Source organism: Balaenoptera musculus, chromosome 9, assembly GCF_009873245.2.
Source record: "Balaenoptera musculus isolate JJ_BM4_2016_0621 chromosome 9, mBalMus1.pri.v3, whole genome shotgun sequence".
Taxonomy (NCBI): Eukaryota; Metazoa; Chordata; class Mammalia; order Artiodactyla; family Balaenopteridae; genus Balaenoptera; species Balaenoptera musculus.
The window spans coordinates 55,240,011-55,264,709 of NC_045793.1; the positions used below are offsets into that span (position 1 = coordinate 55,240,011).

At 37.2% G+C, this 24,699-nt stretch overlaps 1 protein-coding gene across 1 annotated transcript; it reads left to right on the forward strand.

Moving 5' to 3' along the window:
• The first annotated feature begins 7,510 nt into the window (after positions 1–7,510).
• On the forward strand, positions 7,511–17,509 carry STEAP1 (STEAP family member 1). Its single transcript, XM_036864545.1, has 5 exons — positions 7,511–7,933; positions 11,528–11,642; positions 13,783–14,295; positions 14,895–15,059; positions 17,148–17,509. The coding sequence occupies exons 2-5, from the start codon at positions 11,559–11,561 to the stop codon at positions 17,403–17,405; spliced, it is 1,020 nt and encodes a 339-aa protein (XP_036720440.1). The 5' UTR covers positions 7,511–7,933; positions 11,528–11,558; the 3' UTR covers positions 17,406–17,509.
• Positions 17,510–24,699: the final 7,190 nt, after the last annotated feature.

The window sequence follows — 24,699 nt, forward strand, 5'->3', positions numbered from 1 at the left end:
AATTATTTTCTCATTTTACAGATCATGAGCCTGAGACTTAGACAGTTTTTCCTTCCCTCTACCTATGACCATTATATTCTAGTGCATGTAATAGAACAATCATTAAACACCTTGAATGAAGTCCTTGGCCACGATGACAAGAGTAAAAGGATGAAATAATCGATCTTCTCAGAATGTCTCAGCTCACGACTGCTGTTCATGATTCTCAAGCAAATCCTTTACGTAACGCTTGAGGTTGAAGTGGGGCTGCTAAAGTTGCTTTGGGAAGGGAGTGATCGCTCAAGCTGCTTTACTCCAGTAACTTTCATAGATCTCAGCTGTGCTTCAGCCATATCAGGAGTTTGGGTGTGATACATCCACCTTGATCAAGGACAAGATCTCCACACTCACAAAAACTAATAATCAACAGGTCAGGAACCAAAGACAAACATTTTGGGCACAGGGGCTTTCTTCCCTTTCTAATCAATTCACTTTAACTGCTCTTATTTCTCTATGCATATACTTTAACCTCACAAAGATGCTGTGAAAGTTAACCTATGAGAAGTATTATATATAAAGGGTAAAAAGGCTTTGTGTCCTTCAGCAGGTTATTTATATTTATCCTTTCTAAGCCCCAGTTACCTCATTTGCAAATGATGAAAGTACCTATTTTTTAAGGTTTTATAAGGATTAAATAAGATAATTTATACCACCTCACACCTGTTAGAATGGCTATTACCAAAAAAACAAGAAATAAGTCTTGGTGAGGATGTAGAGAAAAGGGAATGCTCATGCACTGTTGGTGGAAATATAAATTGGTGCAACTACTATGGAAAGAAAGTATGGAGGTTCCTCAAAAAAATTAAAAATAGCACTACCGTATAATCCAGCAATTCCACTTCTGGGTATTTATCTGAAGAAAAAGAAAGCACTAATTCAAAAAGATATATGCACCCCCATGTTCATTGCAGCATTATCTACAATAGCCAAGATACAGAAACAACCTGTGTCCACTGACAGAAGAATGGATGAAGAAAATCTAATACACACACACACACACACACACACACACACACACACACACACACACACATATGGAATATTACTCAACCATTAAAAAGAATGAAATCTTGCCATTTGTGACATGGATGATGTTGAGGGCATTATGCTAAGTGAAATAAGTCAGACAGACAAAGACAAATACTACATGATCTCATTTATATGTGGAATCTAAAAAAAACAAAAACAAAAAAATGAGAAACAAAAAAAAATGAGCTCACAGATAGGAGAAATCAAATTGGTGGTTGCCAGAGGTGGGGGGATAGGAAGTACGCAAAATGGATGAAGGGCATTTAAAAATACAAACTTCCAGTTATGAAATAAATAATCCATGGTAATATAAAGTACAGCATGGTGACTAGAGTTAATAATACTGTATTATGTACTGCTGGAGAGATCATAAAAGTTCTCATCACAAGAAAAAAAATTTTGTAACTATACTTGACAGTTGTTAACTAGACTTATTGTGGTGATCATTTTGCAATATATACAAATATCAAATCATTATGTTGCACACCTGAAATTGCTATAATGTTATATGACAATTATACCTCAATAAAGAGAAGATAATTTGTGTGAAATGCTTGATATTGTAAACACTCAATAAACATTAGGTACAGATGTAAACATAGATAAAAAGGATATTATACAAAGATGCAAGGACATATATACACAAAAGCAAATGCATGGATGATAGACAGATAGACAGAAAGATGAACACACACAGAAGTGAGTCTGAACGTACAGAATCTTTCCAGTGAGTTTGAGAAAGTCCTTAAAACAATGTAAGCAGAAAGCAGCAGCGCCAGAGGCCCTTGAACGGTGCATTTTTACTGAACAGGGCTCTGGCGCCACCTTGTGGCCACATAGCAGAGCAGCCCACCACTGAATCCAGTTCCACAGAAGCTGTGAAATCCGACCTTTCCAAAGCCCTCCTTAAATACTGAAAAGATGAATAGTTTCCTTGATTGGAAAAACTCTACCCTGTTTCAGACAGAAACAGTGCATAAAGCTTGCTCTGTCGTCCACAAACCTATCTCTGTGTTTTTTATTGATTTATCCCAACTAAGCACTCTCCCTGTGAAGGTATGTCCTTAAGGATTCTGCAGCTGCCAATCAATCGAGAGAGAGGCGTGTTACACGATTGACTAAAACATGATCAGAAAAGAGCTGGATGGAAGTGTGTAGACAGAAATGAGGGCTTTCAGGGGAAACTAACCCGAATACAGAAGAGGACTAAGGACAGACCTATACCAAGAGCTGAGTGGGAGAATTCAATTCAATAAATTTTCTTTGAGCTCCAGCTACTCTGAGTCATGCTCTCTCCTAAGGGCTAGAGATCTGAAGAAGGCTAACACCTTTAGGAGCTCGCCTAGGAGAAATCCTTCGGAAGTACTAAGGAATCACATCCAATACGCTGTGTTAGAAATCTTCTGCTTAAGTCAAACAAGCAGTAGGTCCAGGGGAGGAAAACTATTAGATTTATAAAGCTAATTCTGGGACATAAATATGTTGCTAGACCAAAGGAAAATTTAATCCATATATGCTACTTCTGGTTTGGGAAAGAAAACAAAGTCTTTCCCTTTCTTTTCCCCAAAGAAAAATCTTTCACTCTTCTAAGGCCAAGTTCAAAACATTCATTCTTCCATTACATCTCCTCTCACCAACTGAGCCCAAATCATTGCTCCAATGCTTCTGTGAATTTTAGGCACCCCAGCCCTTATTTTATTATTCAGTACTTGGTTCTGAGTGACTTTGCACTTTTTTCCCAGTGAACTAAATTATTCATATATCTTGCCTCCCTATTTCTCCCAAATAAATATTGTACTCTTTGAAGGCAGGGAACAAGTCTTCGATTTTTGCAGTTTCGAAGTCCCTACCCTCCATCCCTTCAGCTGGTCTTGACTCCATGAATTAATTTATAGATGATAGATAAATAGACAGATGATGGATAGAGAGATCTTTCCTGTAAGGTCTACAGAAAATCCCGAACGAACTTTTTGGCCAACCCAAAATATATACAACTTCTATATCCATTTATCTGTTGACCAACACTAAGGTTGCTTCCATATCTTGGCTACTGTAAATAATTCTTCTGTGAACATCAGGGTGTATGTATCTTTTCATATTAGTGTTTTTGTTTTCTTCAGATACATATCCTGGAGTGGAATTGCTGGATCATATGGTAGTTTTAATTTTTGAGGAACCTCCATACTGATTTCCATAGTGGCTACACCAGTTTACATTCCGACAGTGTACTAAGGTTCCCTTTTCTCTACATCCTTATCAACGTTTATTATTTGTTGTCTTTTTGACGACAGGCATTCTGACAGGTGTGAGGTGATATCTCACTGTGGTTTTGATTTGCATTTCTCTGATGATTAGTGATGTTGAGCATTTTTTTCATGTGCCCAACAGACTCTTTTTTATTTCCTATCTTATTTGACTTTTAATAGTACTTGACATTGTTGATCACTTGCCCCAACTTACATTCTCCCCAAGGTACTCTTCATTCAATAGGTATTTATTAGTTTTTCACTATATACTATGTTCTTACTAAGTCTGAGGAGTCAAATGGAAAGAAATGATCCCTGCCCTCCAGCAGTTTCCACTCTAGCAAAGAAGGCTGAATACACTATAAGGAGAGTGCAGAGGAAGAAGTATCTGAGGCTCCTGGTTCTCCTACTGAACCTTTCCATGTTCCCCTTTGCCAACAACAAAGGTTTCTCTCACTATTGATCACACACCCTATTCATGTATACATCCCCAACATAGCATGTATACAGTATCCTCAGCTAATATCTCAAGATAATAAGGTGAGATTTGTCATTAGCTTTGCTGAATGTAAATTCACATTTCAAATAGTCTTCTGGATGGTTTCCTCAAAATTACTTCATAATCAAACTGATAAAAGATTAAACTTGGAGTAAGAAAAAAATGCCAGCTGGCAAGGATATGGAGAAGAGGGAACCCTTATATATTGTTGGTGGGAATGTAAATTAGTACAGCCACTATGAAAACAGTATAAAAAAAAATTAAAAATAGAACTACCATATGATCCAGCAATTCCATTTCTGGGTATATACCTGAAGGAAATGAAATCACTATGCTGATAAGATATCTGCACCTCCATATTCACTGCATCATTATTTATAATAGCAAACATAGATGAATGGCTATGTGTCCATAGATGAATGGCTATGTGTGGTTGAATGGATAAAGGAAAAAAAAATTTTTTTCCATCATATTATTTCCAGGGGTAAAATCACATTCCACAAACATATACAAGTCTGTTCCACCAATCTCTAAATTACAAGAGATACAAAGATAAAAATGGCAAGGTCTCTGCTCTCTTAAAGCTCACAGTTTAATGAGGGTAAAAGAAACACATATAAAAATCTCCAATACAGGCTAATTCTGAAAAGTGCTGTAATATAATATCAAACAAGCTCGGGTATGGACTAAGCTACTATAACAAAGGAGATCAAGATAGAGTGGTTTAAAGAAGATACTTTTTTTCGCCAATATGTATCATTTGATATGGAGATGTGGGGAAAGGAGAAATTGCCTAGTTAAGTAATACTATGAAGGTGGTGAAATCTGTCCTCTTGGCTCCAATGCTTCTGTTTTTCCCTAAGGTATAACCCCTTCACAGCCTTCCAGTATCCATCTTCAACACCCTTATATTTCACTCTCTCTGTCAGAACATACTTTCAAAAAGTACTGAAATATTCAATGATAGTAGGATGTAAATAACTGGTAAGGCTTAATGTGATGCCATTTGCAGGTACCTTTTCATAGATTACAACAGATTTAAAGATAATAGGATATATTTTGTCACAGAATTTTGAGCATCATAATTAAGCAGTATTTGGGCAGAAATGGATCTGTGAGACTTGAAATAAACCACCAATTCTTAAAATCCGCCTAGAACAGATGTTGACTGTTAACTGTGTTGGTGAATAAGCAATAAAGGGCTTGAGCTGGGGGGAAATACATGGAGGAATTTTTTAAAAACCTCCAATCCCGGGGGTGGATTCTTTCTGCCCCCGACCACTTTCACCCACAGACATTGGAGGCTAACTGACCACATACTTTGAGCATTACTCTACCGGAAGATCTTGAACTAGTGAAGAGAATTTATCATATGAGACTAGTAGAATCAGAAAATTAGGCCAGTACAGCTTTACCATGTCTGTGCTAAAACAATCATTTGGACAAAATATTTCCCCATGAACTTTAGGTAATTTCTGCCTCCTCTTAAAATAAGTTTGACCATTGTTACACAGTAAGAGGTAGACTTGGAAGTACTGTTGAACATTGTTTGACTTACTGTGCCCTTAGGAGTTAGTTTGATTTCCGAAGGAGAAAAACTAAATACAGTTCCTGTCATCCACGTACAATTTACTATTGATCATTTTGATTAACTTTAACAGTATGATCATTTTTTATCTCTCACACCACTATACTCCATTTACCTCTTAAATGGCAGTCCCATCAAATTCTAAGATTAGGTTGCTTTTCGGTCAAGTAAAAGTACTCACGGATTCTAAATTGTTATATTTTCCCCATGACATGTTACTGTGAAATCACTAGTTTAGTATTTGACCCTAAATAAGATTGAAGAACTGTTTTGTTAATATGCTTTCTTGCTAGAGTTTAAGTTTATTACAAAATATTCTGAATGATCCAAATTGGTTAGTAACTCACAGTTGAATTCCTATTTTAAATTCCTCTAGTTCTTGCAAGTCATACCAAACTAGCAATCTGCTTTTCAACATTTGCAATAGCATAGCGTTGTTTTCCACAAGCCATACTGGTTTTATAAAGTATGTGCTATAGAGGCTGACTCAGAGCATTTTCAGATGCTTTGGCTTTGTATTTCTCAAAAAAAAAAAAAATCTTTTCCTTCATCTCATACCCAAATCACAGATCACATATATGCAAAAATTGTAGAAATTTGGTCTGTAATACTAACTCCTGATAACTCAATCAAAGTTCTTTAATACTATGGTTTTTTAATCCAATGTTCTGTTGCCTTTATAAACTCTACAAACTAATTAGTAAATAACCTCACATTTTCAATCATTTTCCTTTGAAACATACTGTATTTATTCACCTCACTAAAAAACTGAACAAAAAAACTTTCGGAAGAAGTGTGGAAATAAAATTGTTGGTCTAATTATAAAGCAAAAGTATTTGGGGCTTGATTCCAAATGTTTTAATTAAACAGGAAAAGCAGTTTTAAGTGGAGCTTGCTACAATTAGCCAATTTATATTAATATAATATTAACTTCCTTGCCCTCATCACATGCAAAATAAATTATAAAAAAGTGAATGACCTTCGTTCTATCAAATCTTAAAGAATAAAATCATATTGTTTTGTTTGCTGATTTAAGACCTATCATCATTTTTAAAATTCAACAATGCTTAGACACATTTAGCAATTTGTCTTAATTTTCGTAATCTGTGCTATAAACAGAGATTTTTTTTTCTAAAACTTTTATAAATGATTATTTTCTAGTTTTGCTAGAAATAAAAAGTGTAAGATTCTATTTCTACCACAAGGAATCAGTCCATGGTAAATTAATCTTCAAAGGGTTTTAACATTACCCTGTGGACAGTCAATGACTACAGAAAATTACATATTAAAATATGAACAGTCCTAGGGGCCCTAGCTATGAATAAAAGACAATCAAGAAAAATGCAGTTGAGAGTTTATTTTCCTTTACTTTTCCTAATCAGATTAGTTCTGGGGATGTTATACACCAAATCCTCAGACGTTGCAATTCAGGTCTCAGATCCTCTACCCTGAGGCTGGTTCCAACTCAGAGGAGTAAATCCCCCGCTCACATTCGCTCTTTCTCCATACCCCTCATATTTTACAAACAACCTTAAACTTTTAAATAGTGACAGTAACTCAACTTTAGGTCTGCAGTGCTTGATTGGGTTAGGGTATGGGAAGGTGGCTTTAATATCAGAGGCGGGGAAGGGAAAGAGCGAACGTCGGGTTTAAGGATTTATTCAGCTAGGGGACGGGGTTTGTGCGGTTTAAGATACAAGATTTCGACAATTTAGGGGGCAAAAGAGATTCAGAGATTCAGATTCGGATTTGGAAATTGTAAATTACAGCCACTTCAAAGAGCTGCTGTGAAGTTTTAAATGAGTTAGCTGAGCGCTGAAGCTCTAAAATGAGTTAGCTAAGCGCTAAAGCTCTCAAATGAGTTAGCTAAGCGCTGAAGCTCTAAAATGAGTTAGCTAAGTTCTCACAGGGTGATCTGAGAGTGCTTCAGCATCACCTGGGAACTGTTAGAAAATGCAGAATCTCAGGCCCCATCCCGGATCTACTAAACAGGAAACGTGGGCGAGGTGGAGGAGAGGGGGTTTGGAGGGAGGGGGGTGGACACGACAGATCGGTGTTTTAATAAGCCCTACAGGAAATACGTGTTAGAGTTTGAGAACCACTGCTCTAAAGAATTGCACGAATGTTCATTAGTTAGGAGATTAAAGTAGGCGAGAAGAAGGACGGAAGGGAGGGAGGCAGGGAGGGAAAAGGAGGAGAGGAGAGGAGAGGAGAATATCGAGAGGATCGAGAGGGTGCAGAGCCGACCTCAGGCAGAGGACAGGGCTCTTTGAAAGAAAACCGGGAGCGGCCGGATGGCTACTAGGGAAATCCTAGGTTCGGCTCCGGGACCTTCCCAGGACTGTCCAGCCAAGCAGGAGCCCTGCGGACGCCCGGCACCGGCAGGTGGCGCTGGACGGACAATTGACAAGGGGGCGGAGTCTGCCCAGGCAGAGCAGGCTCGCGCTCCCGAGGCTCGGGCGCCGAGCGGGGCTGGCACCTCCGGGCCGGTGCTGCGGCCGCGACTTACCGTCAGATCACGCCGAGAGACGGGTGAGTCCCTTGAATCGTTCTGGCTCGCCGCTTGCTCCCTGCCTCTCGGTGTCCCTGCGAGGCCGGGCACGGGCTCCCAGCATCGGGAGGAGTGTAGGGGGTTGCGAGCCCTCCCAGGACTGAAGCAGCGGCGCTTCGGGGCGAGCGCAGCTCAATTTGCCCCTTGCGCGCCGCTCTGGGACACGCTGCCTTCCAGCGAGCTCTCCGCGGAGCACACCGCTCCACTGTGGCTGGTCCAGGGGGCTGGGAGCCGGGGACTCACAGGAAAGCCTTTTCCCTGGGGACTCAGGGGATATGATGAGTTATTAAGTTTGTCCTTAGGTTGGGTTCTGATGGCAAGTTTTCCAACTTGGCAAAGTCGCCACGAGTTTGCATAGTATTGATGAATGATTGGTACGTACTACTTAAATTAAAATCGTGCAACTCGTCTTCAAGTTTCCTAGTAACAGAGAGTTTTCATTTTAAGCCCTTGGAACATTAGTCCGACTCTTTCAGGATCTCAGGATTTAGGTTCCCTCCAAATAGTCAATCAAGGCTTTATATGTGTCAGGTGTGAAATCCACTGGAAGTGGTTTGTAGACATGAAATGTACGAACACTTCCGAATTCTTGACTCTGTTCTTTCCGTAAAAAAAAAAAAAAAAAAAAAAAACCCTTATTGAATAAAAGGTCATTCGTTTAGCACAGAATGTTAAGCACAGGGAGGAAGCAATGCCTAACAACACAGCCCAGTGAAGAAAAACACCTCCCCTTCACATAGTAAAATGTGGTAAAGTAAGTTTGCAGTTAAAAGTGTAGAAGATTTGGAAATGCAGTGCAACTGACCATGTATCCCAGTCATTGAGTGTCTTCATATTCTAAATTCTTCCACATAAACATAAGTCAGTTGGACTGTGTCAATATTTAGCAGGAACGTCAGGTCCTGGTCCAGCAAAATGCAACAGTCCCATCAGAAATAGGCTTTGCTTTTTAATGGAGACGAAAGAGAACTTTGGATCAAATTCTGGAGTTCCTAACATCTGAATACCGTGCTGTTTCCTGTTGTTTTTGTTGATGAAAAGATTTTATTGTAGAATTTAAATTATATATTTGGTTAATGTCTGAGGGAAACCAACATATTTTATTTGACTGCTATTTTATTTTCTTGGCTTCAGGGTACAAGGTGGACTGTGGGTGACACAGTCAACAAGCTCCCTAACTGCCTGGGGCTTTTCCTTGGCTTTGCTCTTCAGTACGGTCTCCCTACCACGCGGACGAATGGTTGGATACCTCTCCAGGGCCACTCTGGCTTTTCACCCAGATTCTGTGCAGAGTGGCCCTCAATCAGCAAATACTACCAACTTGCTAGATGCTCCAGGACCAGGTCCTGAAGAGAGCCCTCACCCTTCCCACGCCACCATCTGTCCATAAAACTTTGTCTTCCTTTCCGATGCATCGTGCTACCATGCAGTCAGTTCTTGAAATGTCTGCCTTCTCTCCTAGACTTTAAGCTTTTTGAAAGCAGAGTCTCCATCTCATTTAACTTTATATTCCCACTGCCTACCTGGTTGTTCACAGTATAGTTAATGACTTAATATTGAAAAAGTGTAGATTAGTATGTTAACATCTTTGCCATCCTGAAACTCACAGTTAACACATCTCCCAAGCATGGTGAATTATTTCTTGTGTTTGATTACAGTAAGTAAAACTTGTATTCCTAGTCATATACACACCCCCAAATTACTATATTAATAATGTTGGTTAAATCACCAAATGATTTGGAATAATACTTCTTAAGCAAATAGACTGTAAAACCCCTCCAGAGCAGACACGGAATCTCATTTCTCTTTTTCCTCCTCAATGTCTGTCATAGATTTGAGTTCATAGATACTTGAAGATTGGCATATGCTTTACTCGGAACTCTTTCAAATGCCAGTGATATACACCTTACTCAAACTAACTTAAGCAAAATAGGGATTGTATTGGCTTGTGTAACTGAAAAATTCAGGATCTGGTCTCAGAAACTCTAAGTATTTAAATATGCCAGGACTCCTGTGTCTTTCCCCATTTCTTGCTTAGGCTTCTGTGTGTTGGCTTTCTTCTGTCCTTTTGAAGACATCTTCCTCCTTACAGCGTGTAGAAGAAAGCATGGTAGGCTTCTATCATCCCAATATAACAGAATATTAAAGGCATCTTCTCTTTATCTTTCATTTCCAAATATAAACATCAGAGAAGGACTCTAATTGGTTCAACTAGAGTTGTGTGCCATCCCTAAGCCAATCAGTGTGATGAACAGAATAGAGAACTGTCATTAGTCAAGACTGAGTCATATGCCCACTTCTGTGGCCAAAGGAGGGCATTTCTCTGGATGGAGGAAATGTTTTAGATCATAAAATAGTGGGAAAAGAACGTGGGCAGACCAAAACAAATATTCTCAGCATGAATATTGTGAAATTTTGAAGTAAGTAACGTATGGAAAATGTTCTTAGAGCACTTAAACAAAGGCACATGTTGGCATTATGTAAAGATAACTCCTCTTTATTCTCTGTGAAGATCAAACCTTTAAAAGTTGGAGAATGTTTTAAGTGTTTTAAACTGCTAGAAACAACTTTCCACTTAATAAAGTATTACAGGTGGTCTAAAATTCAGAAACACTTGGAATGTTTCTGTCAATCAAATGGTTACATATCTAATCTGTTTTCTTACTGAATTTCATAAAGAATAAATTGGCAATTGTATTCCTCTGGAAATAAATTTAGAACTAATAAAACAGTGAATAATGTTGTGACATCATATGTTTCCCTTTCCTAAAAAATGTTACACCAAGCCCAAATGAGGATCTGTGGACAGTGTTAAGGAAAAGATTCTTTTATCTGGCAGGAACTGTGACAAAATAATTTCCACAGGGTTAACCAGGAGAGTGGGCATGTCAATGATTGAACACATCAACAACCCCACTGGAAATGTGCTAGCAACGCATTGTCTTGCAAACAAAAACCAGCCTGTGACTCCGATGGGAAAATGGCTCTCTTTTAAGACAACCTTTCAGTCCTTTATGCTGCTGTCAGCGTTCACCTTACCAAGAGTGTCTATTCTGTTCATTTTCTGAAACTCAGAGTACATTTCCCCATAAAATCATTTCACCATTATTTCAGATTCCAGCATCAACCCCAAAAGTCTATTATACACAACTTCCTGAAGTATAATCTTACATCAGCAAACTCCAACCTCCACTGACAACATTGTTACTCTCAAAAAACCACATTCCTAATTCTATTTACCTTTGAGGGGAGTTGACTTTCCTCCAAATGAGCACCTGGAGTTAAAGTCTCCTAAAATAAAAGGCAACATCTGACCCTTTGAATTCCATATAGACACCTGGGTCATTCATTGCACTGATAGTTGGACAAAGAAAAACACTATTGACACAAGGGCACTTGTTTGAATTCTTACAGATTATAATGTGAGGTTAAATGAGTCAATCAGTCTATATTTTAAATTGCACTTTATCTGCCACTCTAGCCCTTATATGAGTAAATTTTTCATATTGCCCTATCAAACATTAATATCATAAATAGCATAGATGTGAAGAAGATAATTATTTTTATTTTCACAGGTGGCTGAGGCCATACTATTTTATAGAATTAATGGAGAGCAGACAAGACATCACAAACCAAGACGAACTTTGGAAAATGAAGCCCAGGAGAAATCTAGAAGAAGATGGTTATTTGGTAAAATAATTATATTAATTAATTAAAATCTATAAATAATTCAAATGCTGTTCTATATCTCCTAGTGTTATAAAAGTGATTTTCACCCTAGTCTGCTGATATCTTTACTCTGATTCCTGGCACTGATACTGTGATGGTAAAGGGCAGTGTGGGCTATGAGAGGAGTTGTACCTTGACTGTCATGGACTTAGCTGAATAACCTTGAATAAGTCACTGAAAATCCTGGGTCTTGGTTTATCTACAAAGTGAGAGAGTTGGACCAGATCATCTCCAAAGCCCTTCCAATTCTTTCTAACATTCTGTGGGTCTAAGTTTTTTGAAAAAGTCATCAATGCCCATATAACAGTAGTTTTGTAAACTGTTTTTTTCATAGGGTCCATGGCAGCTTACCAAGAGATCATCAAGTTAATTGATGATTCACTGTTAACCAAACAAATTCAACTTTGGAGTAAGAATCATTGTCACACTTTTGCCCCACATCAAGATTAAATGTTTCTTACTAAATTATTTGACTGAACAAGTGGTGGAAAATTTTGCTTCCAAACTCTTTTTACCTTTCTAAGTGATCTCAACTACAGTTTTAACAGAAAGTATTTATTTTATCTTAATTATATTAATAGGAAAAATAAGGTAGTACAAGTACATACTGTCTAAAATAAGTGTGCATAAAATAAAATCATTTTCATTTTTCAAGTGAACTGTCTTACTTCCTGTTCCATGATTCTTCACGCATAACCAGAAAATTGATATCCATTGATTGTTTTAACATGCAGAGATGGCAGAAGCTGTATAATGCTCAACTCCCTTCTAAATGGAGTAATTGGAAAAAGCATTGAATGTAATAGTGATTTGTTACTGAAAGTAAAAGTCAAATGGCAAGAGGTCATTTTTAAACACTAAAAATTATAGAGAACTATGCGAATTAAAGTTACTCTGCATAAAATGAGGAAATGAACAAGATAATCACTAACATCATTCTGAGCATTAAAATGTTATGGGTCTACATATAGAGCTATAAGAAATTAGGAATAACGTATTAGGTGAGAAAGTAAATTTGTTCATAAAGTAACACAATATGAAATACTCTGCTATAAGTTCTTATTTTGAGGGTTTTTTTTTTTTTAATTTGCTGGTATATCAGTCAGTTGGGGAAGTGACATAATATTCAGTGCAAACTTCTTTTGAATTTTTGACTACCTAGAAATGCAACTGGGTAAAGAAATATAACTTTCTCAGGAAATAGATCATCCCTGTGGGATTTAACTACTTATATAGCCTTTGTACCGTTTTAATAGACTATTCGTCTATTAGTACTTATACAAATGAGATATTTTATGAATATAAGACTACACGATGGGGGGAGGGATAAGTTGGGAGATTGGGATTGTCATATACATACTACTATATATAAGATGGATAACTAATAAGAAACTACTGTATAGCACAGGGAACTCTATTCAATACTCTGTAATGACCTATATGGGAAAAGAATCTAAAAAAGAGTGGATATACATATATGTATAACTGATTCACTTTGCTGTACAGCAGAAACTAACACAACATTGTAAATCAACTATACTCCAATAAACATTAATTTAAAAAAAAGACTACATGATGGAAATTACATATTTTTATCTAATAGTAATGACTATATTATTCCTGTTCCTTTGTACTTGAATGAATGGAGTTTGCAGAGAGTTGTCCAGTAACCAAAAGAAATTTTAAAAAAAATACAACTATGACTACTTACAAGTGTTATTATTTTTACCAAAGACTTCTGGATTTTTTTTTTAAGTTTTTCAGTTTTTGTTTCCCAGTTGCATTATTTCATTCTTTTACACTTTCAAGATAGAAACACAATGGTCTGAGCTCTAGTGGAGGTATCTGAAGCATGTATTTCTTTTGACTTAAAGAAAAATGAGTAACAGAAATTATGGAGAACCCCAAGTAAGGTAGGATAACTAAGTGCACCTTTGATCATTGCCACATAGTCTATGCCACCTTCCACTAACCAGTGTCCAAAAGCAAGGTTCAAAGTGTCCTTTTTTACTGATAAGTACAATGAGCAGTAAGTAATTAGTGTGAGAGACATCCCACTGTTTTGTTCAATTTTAAGATGTTTATTTTCTTTCCTTTGTAGAATAAGGATTCAAGAGAGACCAGTGCACCGAAAAGACCTGTGCTTTTGCACTTGCACCAAACAACCCATTGTGATGAATTTGATTGCCCCCCAGAGCTTCAGCACAAACAGGAACTCTTTCCAAAGTGGCGTTTGCCAATTAAAATCGCTGCTATCATATCATCTCTGACTTTTCTTTACACTCTTCTGAGGGAAATAATTCACCCTTTTGTAACTTCCCATCAACAGTATTTTTATAAAATTCCAATCCTGGTCATCAACAAAGTCTTGCCAATGGTTTCCATCACCCTCTTGGCACTGGTTTATTTGCCAGGTGTGATAGCAGCAGTTGTGCAGCTTCATAATGGAACCAAGTATAAGAAATTTCCACATTGGTTGGATAGGTGGATGGTAACAAGAAAGCAATTTGGTCTTCTCAGTTTCTTTTTTGCTGTACTGCATGCAGTTTACAGCTTATCCTATCCAATGAGACGATCCTACAGATACAAGTTGCTAAACTGGGCATATCAACAGGTAGGATGACATTACTGACAATATCACTAAACTAAAAAGTCTAAGTCTCCTAACAAATTAACTGTTTCTTATTTTAATATCAGTACCCCAAACCTCTGTTGAAGCCCTGTGTTGAGAAAGTAATGTGCTTTTTAAAATTTTTTATTATAACTCTTCATTGGGGCTTGGTTGTATAATTCTACTTTGAGGAATGTTTTCTAAGCTGAAAATAGTAAACTACAACTTTAACAACATAAACAAGTATTTTGTTCATGGAGAGAGCCACATTTCAATCTTCCACCACCCTCAGAAGATTTATTTTTAATGCTAATTGTTCCTATTTTCTGCTTATTTACCATATATGCACACATATGACAAGTCTAACCATCAAATAACTATTATATAAATTAATAAAACAGATTATATAAATGTTGCATTCAAGGAAAAAGATCAATAACTCCTATGTCATTTCTCTTAGAGAAATGCAAAAATAAAGTCATAACTTTGTGGAGGCCCCTAGTTATCAGGTCCTCCATAGTAGAGGGAGCATAGAAGGAGGTTCTTATACGGGAAGCAAGTGTTGTTTGCATTTTTTCCTTCCTCTTTTCACCCTCTCTTAGGTCCAACAAAATAAAGAAGATGCCTGGATTGAGCATGATGTTTGGAGAATGGAAATTTATGTGTCTCTAGGAATTGTGGCACTTGCAATACTGGCTCTGTTGGCTGTGACATCTATTCCATCTGTGAGCGACTCTTTGACATGGAGAGAATTTCACTATATTCAGGTAAATTATATATATAAAAAAACTCTGGTCCCTCAGAGAGGTCAATCTTCTTTTTAAGCTTATAATATCCTCAAGTATATTGACTTTACCCCATAAAAAAATAACAGATGGTTTTCCAATAGCAAAGATCTCACACTTGTTCCAATTAAAAATGTGCTCTCTTATCATTTTTCCCTCTTGCTGATAAATAGGAGAGGTGTTTTCTAGACGTATATAAGAGGCATTACTCAAAGAAAAATATGATTTCTAACATTTGAAGCTTGTTGGACAATTTGCTGTCTATCTAGCAACAACAAATGTGGTATTTTAGAAATTCAATATTGTTTTTAGTTCTCCAAAAGTAAAAAAAAAAAAAAATTTTGCCTATCCTCTGATTTTATTCATGCCTTTTAAGTTACACAGCTTTGTACTATCCTCCTTGAAATATGGAGTTTTATCTACCAAAGGTATTCTAATATCTAATTTTAAAAGCTTCTTTTTCCAAGTTACATTTTATGTAGCTTATTCACTTGAAGTTTCTCAATATTCCTGGAATTCAAAACTGTCTCAGATTTACTGAGGTTAACTTCCTAGGGGTAGATTACACCCTAGAAAGAACAATGGGATCCATGTCTGACAAGATTCAAAGGATTAAACTTAATTCAGTCCTAAGCGCTGCCAAGATTTTTTAAATTATGTACATAGCTTTAACTTTTATGGGTGGACATCTTTGGAAATTCCCACAAAGTCAGTTAATCCTCACTATCCTTTGTACACATCCATGCATATACTCCAACAGACACATTATCAGGACCTCTGATTAAGCTGGAAAGAATGTCTCCATCTGAATTATTTGAATGTGGTTTAGAGATGGTGCCACATTTTCCAGGCGCAATATTTGCTGATTTTGTAGGTTTAGCTTGATAGCCATTGGAGTTGTCTGTTCCTCATTAAATAACTCTCTTCTTACATTGCTCTGCCTGTCACACATATGCTGTGCATCACTTTACAGATTTCATTACAAATTCAAGCGCTGTATCTTGACAACCCAACCCATTCCACTCTGTGTACAATACCTAGCCCATAATATGTATACAATACACATTTGGTAAATCAATCTTCAACCAATTACTTATATTTTTCAATTAATAACCTAGCAGCTTTTCATTTACAATCCAAGAACTAGCTACTCTATGATTTACCTTGGAGATTTATATCTGAAAATATAAACTTAGCTATTTGGTTGTATTCATTGGGGCTTACTGCTGAATAATTGTGACTTGGATTCATTCTGACAGTCTAGTGAACATTTCCTGTAAAGTGAATAGAAGTCAGAAGATATCTAGAAGAGCTATTGTCAGAATTCCATAAAACTACATAGGTGAACAATTCTTTTTAAGTAACATTATCTGGATGGTGCCAAGTATCCCAATGCAAGCTGATATTTTCTTCACATCTCCATATCTCTGTGTTTTGTTAAAACATTGAAATAATTGTTGGTATTTTTCCACTTTATCAAAATGTTTGATTTTTTTTAACAAAGACCAAGGTCATTCACTTTAGTATTAATATACCAAAATCACAGTCAGTCACTTTAGTTGCCTTTGTAATTGATAAAGATCACCAATATCAAGTTGATTTTTGCACTGATCTTCAGTCAACCCACCAATATTTATTGAGCACCTAAAATGTGCTCAGCATTGTGTTGATTCTGCAGGGATCCTGTGATGAGTAAGACAGAGTCTCTGATTTTAGGTGTCTCTTGATAAGCAGAATTAAGGCAAATGCACAAGAGACAAAGCATCATAAAATAAATGTCATAAGAGAGAAGAACAAGGTATGGAGAAAGGGAAGGCAATGTTATCGATTTTCTGAGACCAAAAGGAGAATGGTTGTGAATTTTCTCAACTTAGATAGTCTGGAGACAAAGGCATTACCCACATGTAAAAAGAGTGGAAATATATGAGTGGACATTGTCGAGAAACGTAATAGGAAAACAAATGGAGATGAATGGAAGAATTTCCAAGCAACAAAACAGATCTAGCTGCTAGAAGGAATAAACTCTAAATGAACCAATCTCACCAAGATAATTTTTTTTTTCTTTTGCAGAGCAAACTAGGAATTGTTTCCCTTCTGCTGGGCACAATACATGCATTGATTTTTGCCTGGAATAAATGGGTAGATATAAAACAATTTGTATGGTATACACCTCCAAATTTTATGATAGCTGTTTTCCTTCCGATTGTTGTCCTGATATGCAAAGCCATACTACTCCTGCCATGCTTGAGAAAGAAGATACTGAAGATTAGACACGGTTGGGAAGATGTCACCAACATTAACAAAACTAAGATGTCTTCCCAGTTGTAGAATTGCTGTTTACACACATTTTTGTCCAATATTGATATATTTTATCATAAACACTTCAAATTTGTATTTGTTTAATAAAATGACCACTTGAGGATCTTAACCTATCTCTTTGTTTATGGGTGATGTTTGAAATATGTGTATTTCCTTGCAGATTTGATTCAAAGCGAGAAGTTAAATAACCTTTAGCACATTCTCTATGTTCAGTAAAGTTGAGCATAAAAAATAATCATATATGACTTTTCAGACTACATAGCATTATAAATAATAAAAAGCCTTGAAATACCAGTCCTTGCTACTCCTTAAAACTTATCGTGAACCATGAAAGAAAGATATTATCTGATGGCCAATAGGCACATGAAAAAATGCTCAACATCGCTAATTATTAGAGAAATGCAAATCAAAACTACAATGAGGTACCACCTCACACCAGTCAGAATGGGCATCATTAAAAAGTCTACAAATAACAAATGCTGGAGAGGGTGTGGAGAAAAGGAAACCCTCCTACACTGTTGGTGGGAATATAAGTTGGTGCAGCCACTGTGGAAAACAGTATGGAGGTTCCTCAGAAAACTAAAAATAGAATTACCATATGATCCAGCAATCCCATTCCTGGGCATATATTTGGACAAAACTATAATTCAAAAAGATACATGCACCCCAGTGTTCATTGCAGCACTATTTACAATAGCCAAGACATGGAAACAACCTAAATGTCCATCAAGAGATGAATGGATAAAGAAGATGTGGTACATATATACAATGGGATACTACTCAGCCATAAAAAAGAACAAAATAATGCCATTTACAGCAACATGGATGCAACTAGAGATTATCATACTAAGTGAGGTAAGTCAAAAAGAGAAAGACAAACACCATATGATATCACTTATATGTGGAATCTAAAATATGACACAAATGAACCTATCTAGGAAACAGAAACAGAATCACAGACATAGAGAACAGACTACTAATTGCCAAGGGGGATGGGGTTGGGGGAGGGATGAAGTGGGAGGTTGGGGTTAGCAGATGTAAGCTTTTATATATAGAATGGATAAATTAAAAGGTCCTACTGTATAGAACAGAGAACTATGTTCAATACCCTATGATAAACCATAATGGAAAAGAATATGAAAAAAATATATATATTATATAACTGAATCACTTTGCTGTACAGCAGTAATTAATACAACATTGTCAATCAACTATACTTCAATTTTTTTTAAAGTTATTATCTGAATCTACCACACTAGTATATCCAATGTTTATGATTGTTGTTAAAGAACTTTCATTTTCCCGTAATGGAACACCCATCTAAAAAACACATGGATTATGACTATGCAAGTAAAGCAATAGAATAAGATCAGATACACATCCAGGCAAAATAAAACTCAGGTTTTCCAGGAGAAAAGGTAAATTCAGTTTTCTACATCTGAGTTATGTACAACTCGGTTGAACTTACCTTACTACATTGGCCAAAGCATACCATGAACCAGGTTATCAGCAAACTATACATCAACTATCAGGGCTTGCTAACCCAACCAACTATACTTCAGAGGTTTTCCATAATTAGCAAAACTAACTACAAACCTTGTCTTTTATACAGATAAATTATTTATTATGATTAAAGACAATAGAGCTAATACTAATGGTACAAATTAGGAAAAACAATTAGTACATTCACTGAGTGGAGTTCAGTTTTGTTACTTTTTGTTCTATTACAAAGGGTGATTATTCATTATTACATGGGGGCTAAGGAGCCTTCTGGAGTATAAATTTGAATTTTATACACTATTGGGATTCAGACGTATAGATACATGTCTGCAGATAGTGTTGAGGGTACACAACTGGAAATAGAGTAGACCAGCGGTCCCCAACCATTTTGGCATCAGGGACCGTTTTCGTAGAAGATAATTTTTCCATGGACCAGTTGGGGGTGGGGATGGTTCAGGTGATAACACGAGCGATGGGGAGCGATGGGGAGCGGCAGATGAAGCTTCACTCGCTCACCTCCTGCTGTGTGGCTGGGTTCCTGCTGGTCCGAAGCCCGGGGGTTGGGGACCCCTGGAGTAGACAATAGTGTCCTTGAGAAACAATTCACCAGAAGACAAAAAGGAATCTAGGGTTCTAGAATTGCAAATCAGATTCAGCAAGGAGACGTAACTATGGGACCACTTAACTAAGCTTGACACATGTCATACCATAGTCAACCAGCTCTGCTATGCAGCAGTCAAGTACCTGCATTCCCAACTGCATTGCAAGATGGCAAAATGTTAGCCTCTCCAGTTCTGAGAGGGAGAAATCGAGTTTCAACCTTCCTGGCACTAAGATATCATCGAGGCTGCAGCTTGGGAACAGGGTTCCAACCTGAAGTGGCACTTCAGTGTAGAGACAACATCTGAGTTCTGGCTTGGTTACTGAAGTCCTGTCTCTGTTAGCCATGGTAATAAGTGACAACAGACCTATTCTGAAACACAGAATTCCCAGTGATAGGAGAAAGGGAGTCTACAAGGGCCTTAGAAGTAAAGCACAAAAACATCTAGATTCAATTTGTACTCAGGGGCTGTTGAAAACTAGACCATTCACTCTTTGTATCTTTTCTGAATTTTTAACAATGGTTGGGTAATACTGTTATGAGCAGAAGAAAACAATAAAAGTTGTCTTAAAAAGAATAGGGCCTTCCCTGGTGTCGCAGTGGTTGAGAATCTGCCTGCCAATGCAGGGGACACGGGTTCGAGGCCTGGTCTGGGAAGATCCCACATGCCGCGGAGCAACTAGGCCCATGAGCCACAATTACTGAGCTTGCGCGTCTGGAGCCTGTGCTCTGCAACAAGAGAGGCCGCGATGGTGAGAGGCCCGCACACCGCGATGAAGAGTGGCCCCCGCTCGCCGCAACTAGAGAAAGCCCTCGCACAGAAACTAAGACCCAACACAGCCAAAAATAAATAAATAAATTGAGAAAACAACAACAACAACAACAAAAAAAAACTTTAAAAAAAAAAGAATAAATATTATAGTCTAGTACAAGCTTAGATTTCCTGTTACTCAATGAAAATGTATAAAGCACCTCCCATATACCAGGCCCAGTGCTAGACAGAGGATATATCAAGATAGAAATGACCTAGTTCCTACTCACAGTCTCATAGGGAAGACAAATTTTAGTACAGCAATGAATTCTAGCTTACTGGTATCACTAAAGAGGGACTGACCAGCTCTGTTTAGAAGGGCAAAGTCAGGAAGCTGTGAGGTTGATCCAAAAAAAGAACTATTTGAGCTGGAGATTAAAGTATAAGTAGGTGTCCTTCAGCTAGAATGGGAAGATGGGTAGCATAGTGAGAAGCATGGAGGTGTAAAATGATGGGATGGAATGTACTGGCAGGACTAACATTCAGGAATAGAGCAGGTGAAGGAAATACCAGATTGGGTAGGGACACAGGCCAGAAAGATCAACAAGTTCATTGTATGACATGAAACTAAATTTGGACTTTGTTCTCTAGGGAATAGGGAAGTCATTGAAAAACTTTAAATGGGGACTTAACATGATCATATTTGCAATTCAGAAAGATTTATCTATAGACTATCCAGGAGATAGATTTGATAGGGGCCGGGGGCAGTGGGAGCAGTGGTACAAAGGGTGAAGGCAAGTTGGAAGGCTGGAAGAATATCTAAGGAGACAACAGCAGTATCCCAGGACAGAGGCACTAAGTTCCCAAACAGAGGTTGTTGCAGAGGGGGTGGATAAAAGAGGAGAGCTAATGAAACATGGTAGGAATATTGAACTTCCAGGAACTCATGACCAATAGGCCATGAGAAGTGAGAAGAATGAAGGCATTTAGGATGGGACTTTTAGGATTCTATTAGCCTGAATGACTTAGAGAATGATGCCATTAAACAGGATAGGGAATTCTACAGGAGAAGCAGATTTTTAACCATAACAAAAACAGAATGAGTATTCTGTGCGTTATATGCTGTTTACAAAACACAGTTGTTCAGGAATGCCGTGTGGTTTTTTTTGTTTCAGCATACACAAATATAATTATGAAACACATATAGTTTGTGGCAGTGAAAAGAAAAAGGAAGGTATTTCTCTGCTCCTTTGATAAGGTGTTTTTTTAACACAGTCATGGAGAACAGTCACACAGGGTCTCCCTGGAGCACAAAGAACACCTAGAAAACTGCTGGCCAGGAGACCAGTGCCTTCCTTCCTCAAACAGAGCTTCCTTTCTGCTCAAAATTAAGGCTGCTGGGGTTTATTTTCTTTAAGCATTGCTCTATAGGGATCTTATAATCTTCAGTTAAAAAAAAAACTACGAAAATGAAGTCTTTTTATTATTTTAATAATGAGTTACATTTAATGTTGTTTTAAGACAATATAAAAGAAATTTATGATTCTGATCTGATTTTCAGACCATAGACTTCTAAGGAAGCCTGTAAGAAATTATGGCCTATTAAGCATGGGATCTCTAAACTTAAACATTTGAATTAATAACAAAAATATGTAATTTTAATTGGTAACATTAATTCTAGAATTTTTTTCCAAGAAAATGAACAAGATATAATAGCTGCTTTTTCTAAAACTGGTCTTCAAGGTAAAAGTGTTAGAAATTTTCCAGTTTGGATTTAATATTAGGTTTTACTCAGTTATTAGAAGTTCTCCTTTTTTATGCCAGTTTTTCCAGATGTCTTCAAGAGGCACTTTGAAGAGGTAATAAGTTATTTGATCTCTTATTTGTTGAAAATAATCCTATGCTTGAATAAATTAATAAATCACTGACTTGTGACCATTACACATGACCTGAGGCTAAAGTCCACTACCTTCTTTTTCTCAGCTAATTCCATTACTTCAGCTGGTCAAGGAGGCCTCACATTTATTGCCAGTAAGTATGTGACATTCCCAGAATTATTAATGGATGCCCCTTTGAACTGTGCCAAGAACAAGTCAGTTCATGCAGCTATAGAATTATTGAACTGGAAGAGACTGATGAGATCACCTGAGCTCACTAATCCCTCACCCAGAGGCATGACCCCACTGAAATAAGACTTCCTCAGCAAAATGTTTGTATTTAGAACAACACTGAAGAAAGAGAAAAAGGGAAAAGAGCATAGGTGCCAAAATAGTAATGATGAGAAAGCTGTTGATCTTCTTAGAAACAATGCCCCCTCCTGCACCTCGACTGAACCAGGGAGTGACTTACTGGACAAGGTTTTCTGAGAGTCAGAGAACCAGGAATTGAAGCTCGAGGCTTGTGATGATCTGGCTATAATAACTGGCATGTACCCCAGCACATGACCTGGGAAATGATTTCAGACCTCCCTCGTAAGTTGAAGTTATACTATCACAAAAGATAAATAATAATGGATTTACACAGTGAGTTAGTTATACAGTGTAAGAGCTAGAAGAGTAGGTTTAATTTTCATTTTTTAAATAGAACCTATGTGAGTGAAATTCCTAACAAAAGCCCACCATGTAATAGGGGCCAGAGTGGAAGTGGGTTCACAGGACCAGGAGATGTTCTTTTTTGTTATGTCTTCATCCTGCTTACAAGCCCCTGTGACAACTTGAGCTCCATGGTACATGATTTGAAAACCCTTCCTCATTTACACAGATGAGGAAATGGAACTTTTTGTCAGGGATTGCTTATTTGCAAGGCACAAAAACCTACTCAAAGTCTCTTAAGTAAAGGGGAAGATATTGATAACAGAAGGGGGATGCTGATATAACCTGCACATCAAGTGAATGATCTGTCCTCCCAGACCCTAGAGCTGGGATCTCACAAGAGTCTAAGTGCATCTGCTTGTTCTATCTCTGCAGACAGATGTAGCAATGCTACGAAGTTCAAAGTGGGTTCTTTCCTATTTTCTTAAATTTGACAATTAGACCCACAGCTGGCAACAAAAGTGTTAAATAGTCCTCATTCTAATTTCAGAGAACAACCAGCAGTGGGGTCAGACAGAGTTTGCTGAGAGGTGCTTTTCAGCAGAACCAGTGCTACAGCCACTCACCACCTCACTCCTAATACATATAAAAGAGGACAGAGGGAGCCGTGAAGGTCTCCTTTAGTCTGGGAAGATGAGCATTTACGAAGAGAAACTGTGTCCATGTCTTACCTCACTTCACTTCATCACAGGTTAAACCCTTCACCTACTCTACACCCTCATTGAAGAAGAGGGACTTGCCTACCGCACTGACTAGCCTCACATTAAATTTATGATAGAAAATTTAAGCGAACTCTCTACACTGTCTAATCTTTGTATATTTCCATAGTGAATTTGGTTTTCCTATTGTTAAAACTGCTGTATTACACCTTCCCTCTGCTCAAACCAATAATAACCTTGTCTCCCGCACTCAACCGGTAAATTTTTGTTAGGAATTAGACATAATCAGAAAAGAACTGTTTCATCTTCTCACCAGCAAATGTACCCACCAATGTACATGCATCTGGTACCCTTAACCTCCACTTATTACAACACTGCCCCTGTCCCCAAGGCCAACTCTTCCATTTCAGAACTAAATCTAATCCCCTTTTCTACTTAAAAAGCTTATACACATCTTTCCTGTGTCATCAATTTACCCATCTCTGCTGTATTATTCCCATTAATACACAGTATTGAAAAATAAGTAAATAAAATACTTTGAATCAATGTCTCCCTTTAGTTCTTGACCCATTTCTCTGCAAAACTTTAAAACAAAATTTTAATATTTGCTTACTTTGATATTAATATATCTATTCAACTTTTTTTGTATTAGTATTTGCACAGCATATATTTTCCCATCCTATTACTTTCAACCTTTCTGTTTTCCCATATTTTTAGGTATGTCTTCTGAGAGCAACATATAGTTGTCATTTTTAAATTCAGTCTGGTAATATTTGTTTTTAAGGATAGCATTTAGGCCATATATATTTAATGTAATTATTGACATGTTTGGACTTCATTCTACCATCTTACTGTGTGCTACCTATTTCCTCACCAAGTTCTATGTTCTTAATGTCTTTATTATATAGCATTTTTCCGATTGAGAATATTCATTATTCCAGTTTTCCCCTCTATAACAGTTATACATTTTTTTTTTTACTATTTTTAGAAGTTACTCTAGAGATTACACAATTTAGCAAAACCCAACATTAACTGGCACTTTTACCTTTCCTTATACAATGTGAGAAACTTATTTCTCTCTGTTGTTGTGTATTTTAATTCTCTATATATTTAGACCCCAAAGAAATTATAACTACTGTTTTATACAGTCATTTAGATTTATACACATTTACCCTTTTGGTTGCTCTTTATTCTTTTCTGC

What these genes read in the sequence shown, in the direction of transcription:
- STEAP1 (XM_036864545.1), top strand. Translation starts at nt 11,559, where the DNA reads ATGGAGAGCAGACAAGACATCACAAACCAAGACGAACTTTGGAAAATG. An exon ending in TAGAAGAAGATGGTTATTTG is followed by an intron (nt 11,643 to 13,782) that starts GTAAAATAATTA and finishes TTTCCTTTGTAG; the next exon opens with AATAAGGATTCAAGAGAGAC. An exon ending in GAGAATTTCACTATATTCAG is followed by an intron (nt 15,060 to 17,147) that starts GTAAATTATATA and finishes TTTCTTTTGCAG; the next exon opens with AGCAAACTAGGAATTGTTTC.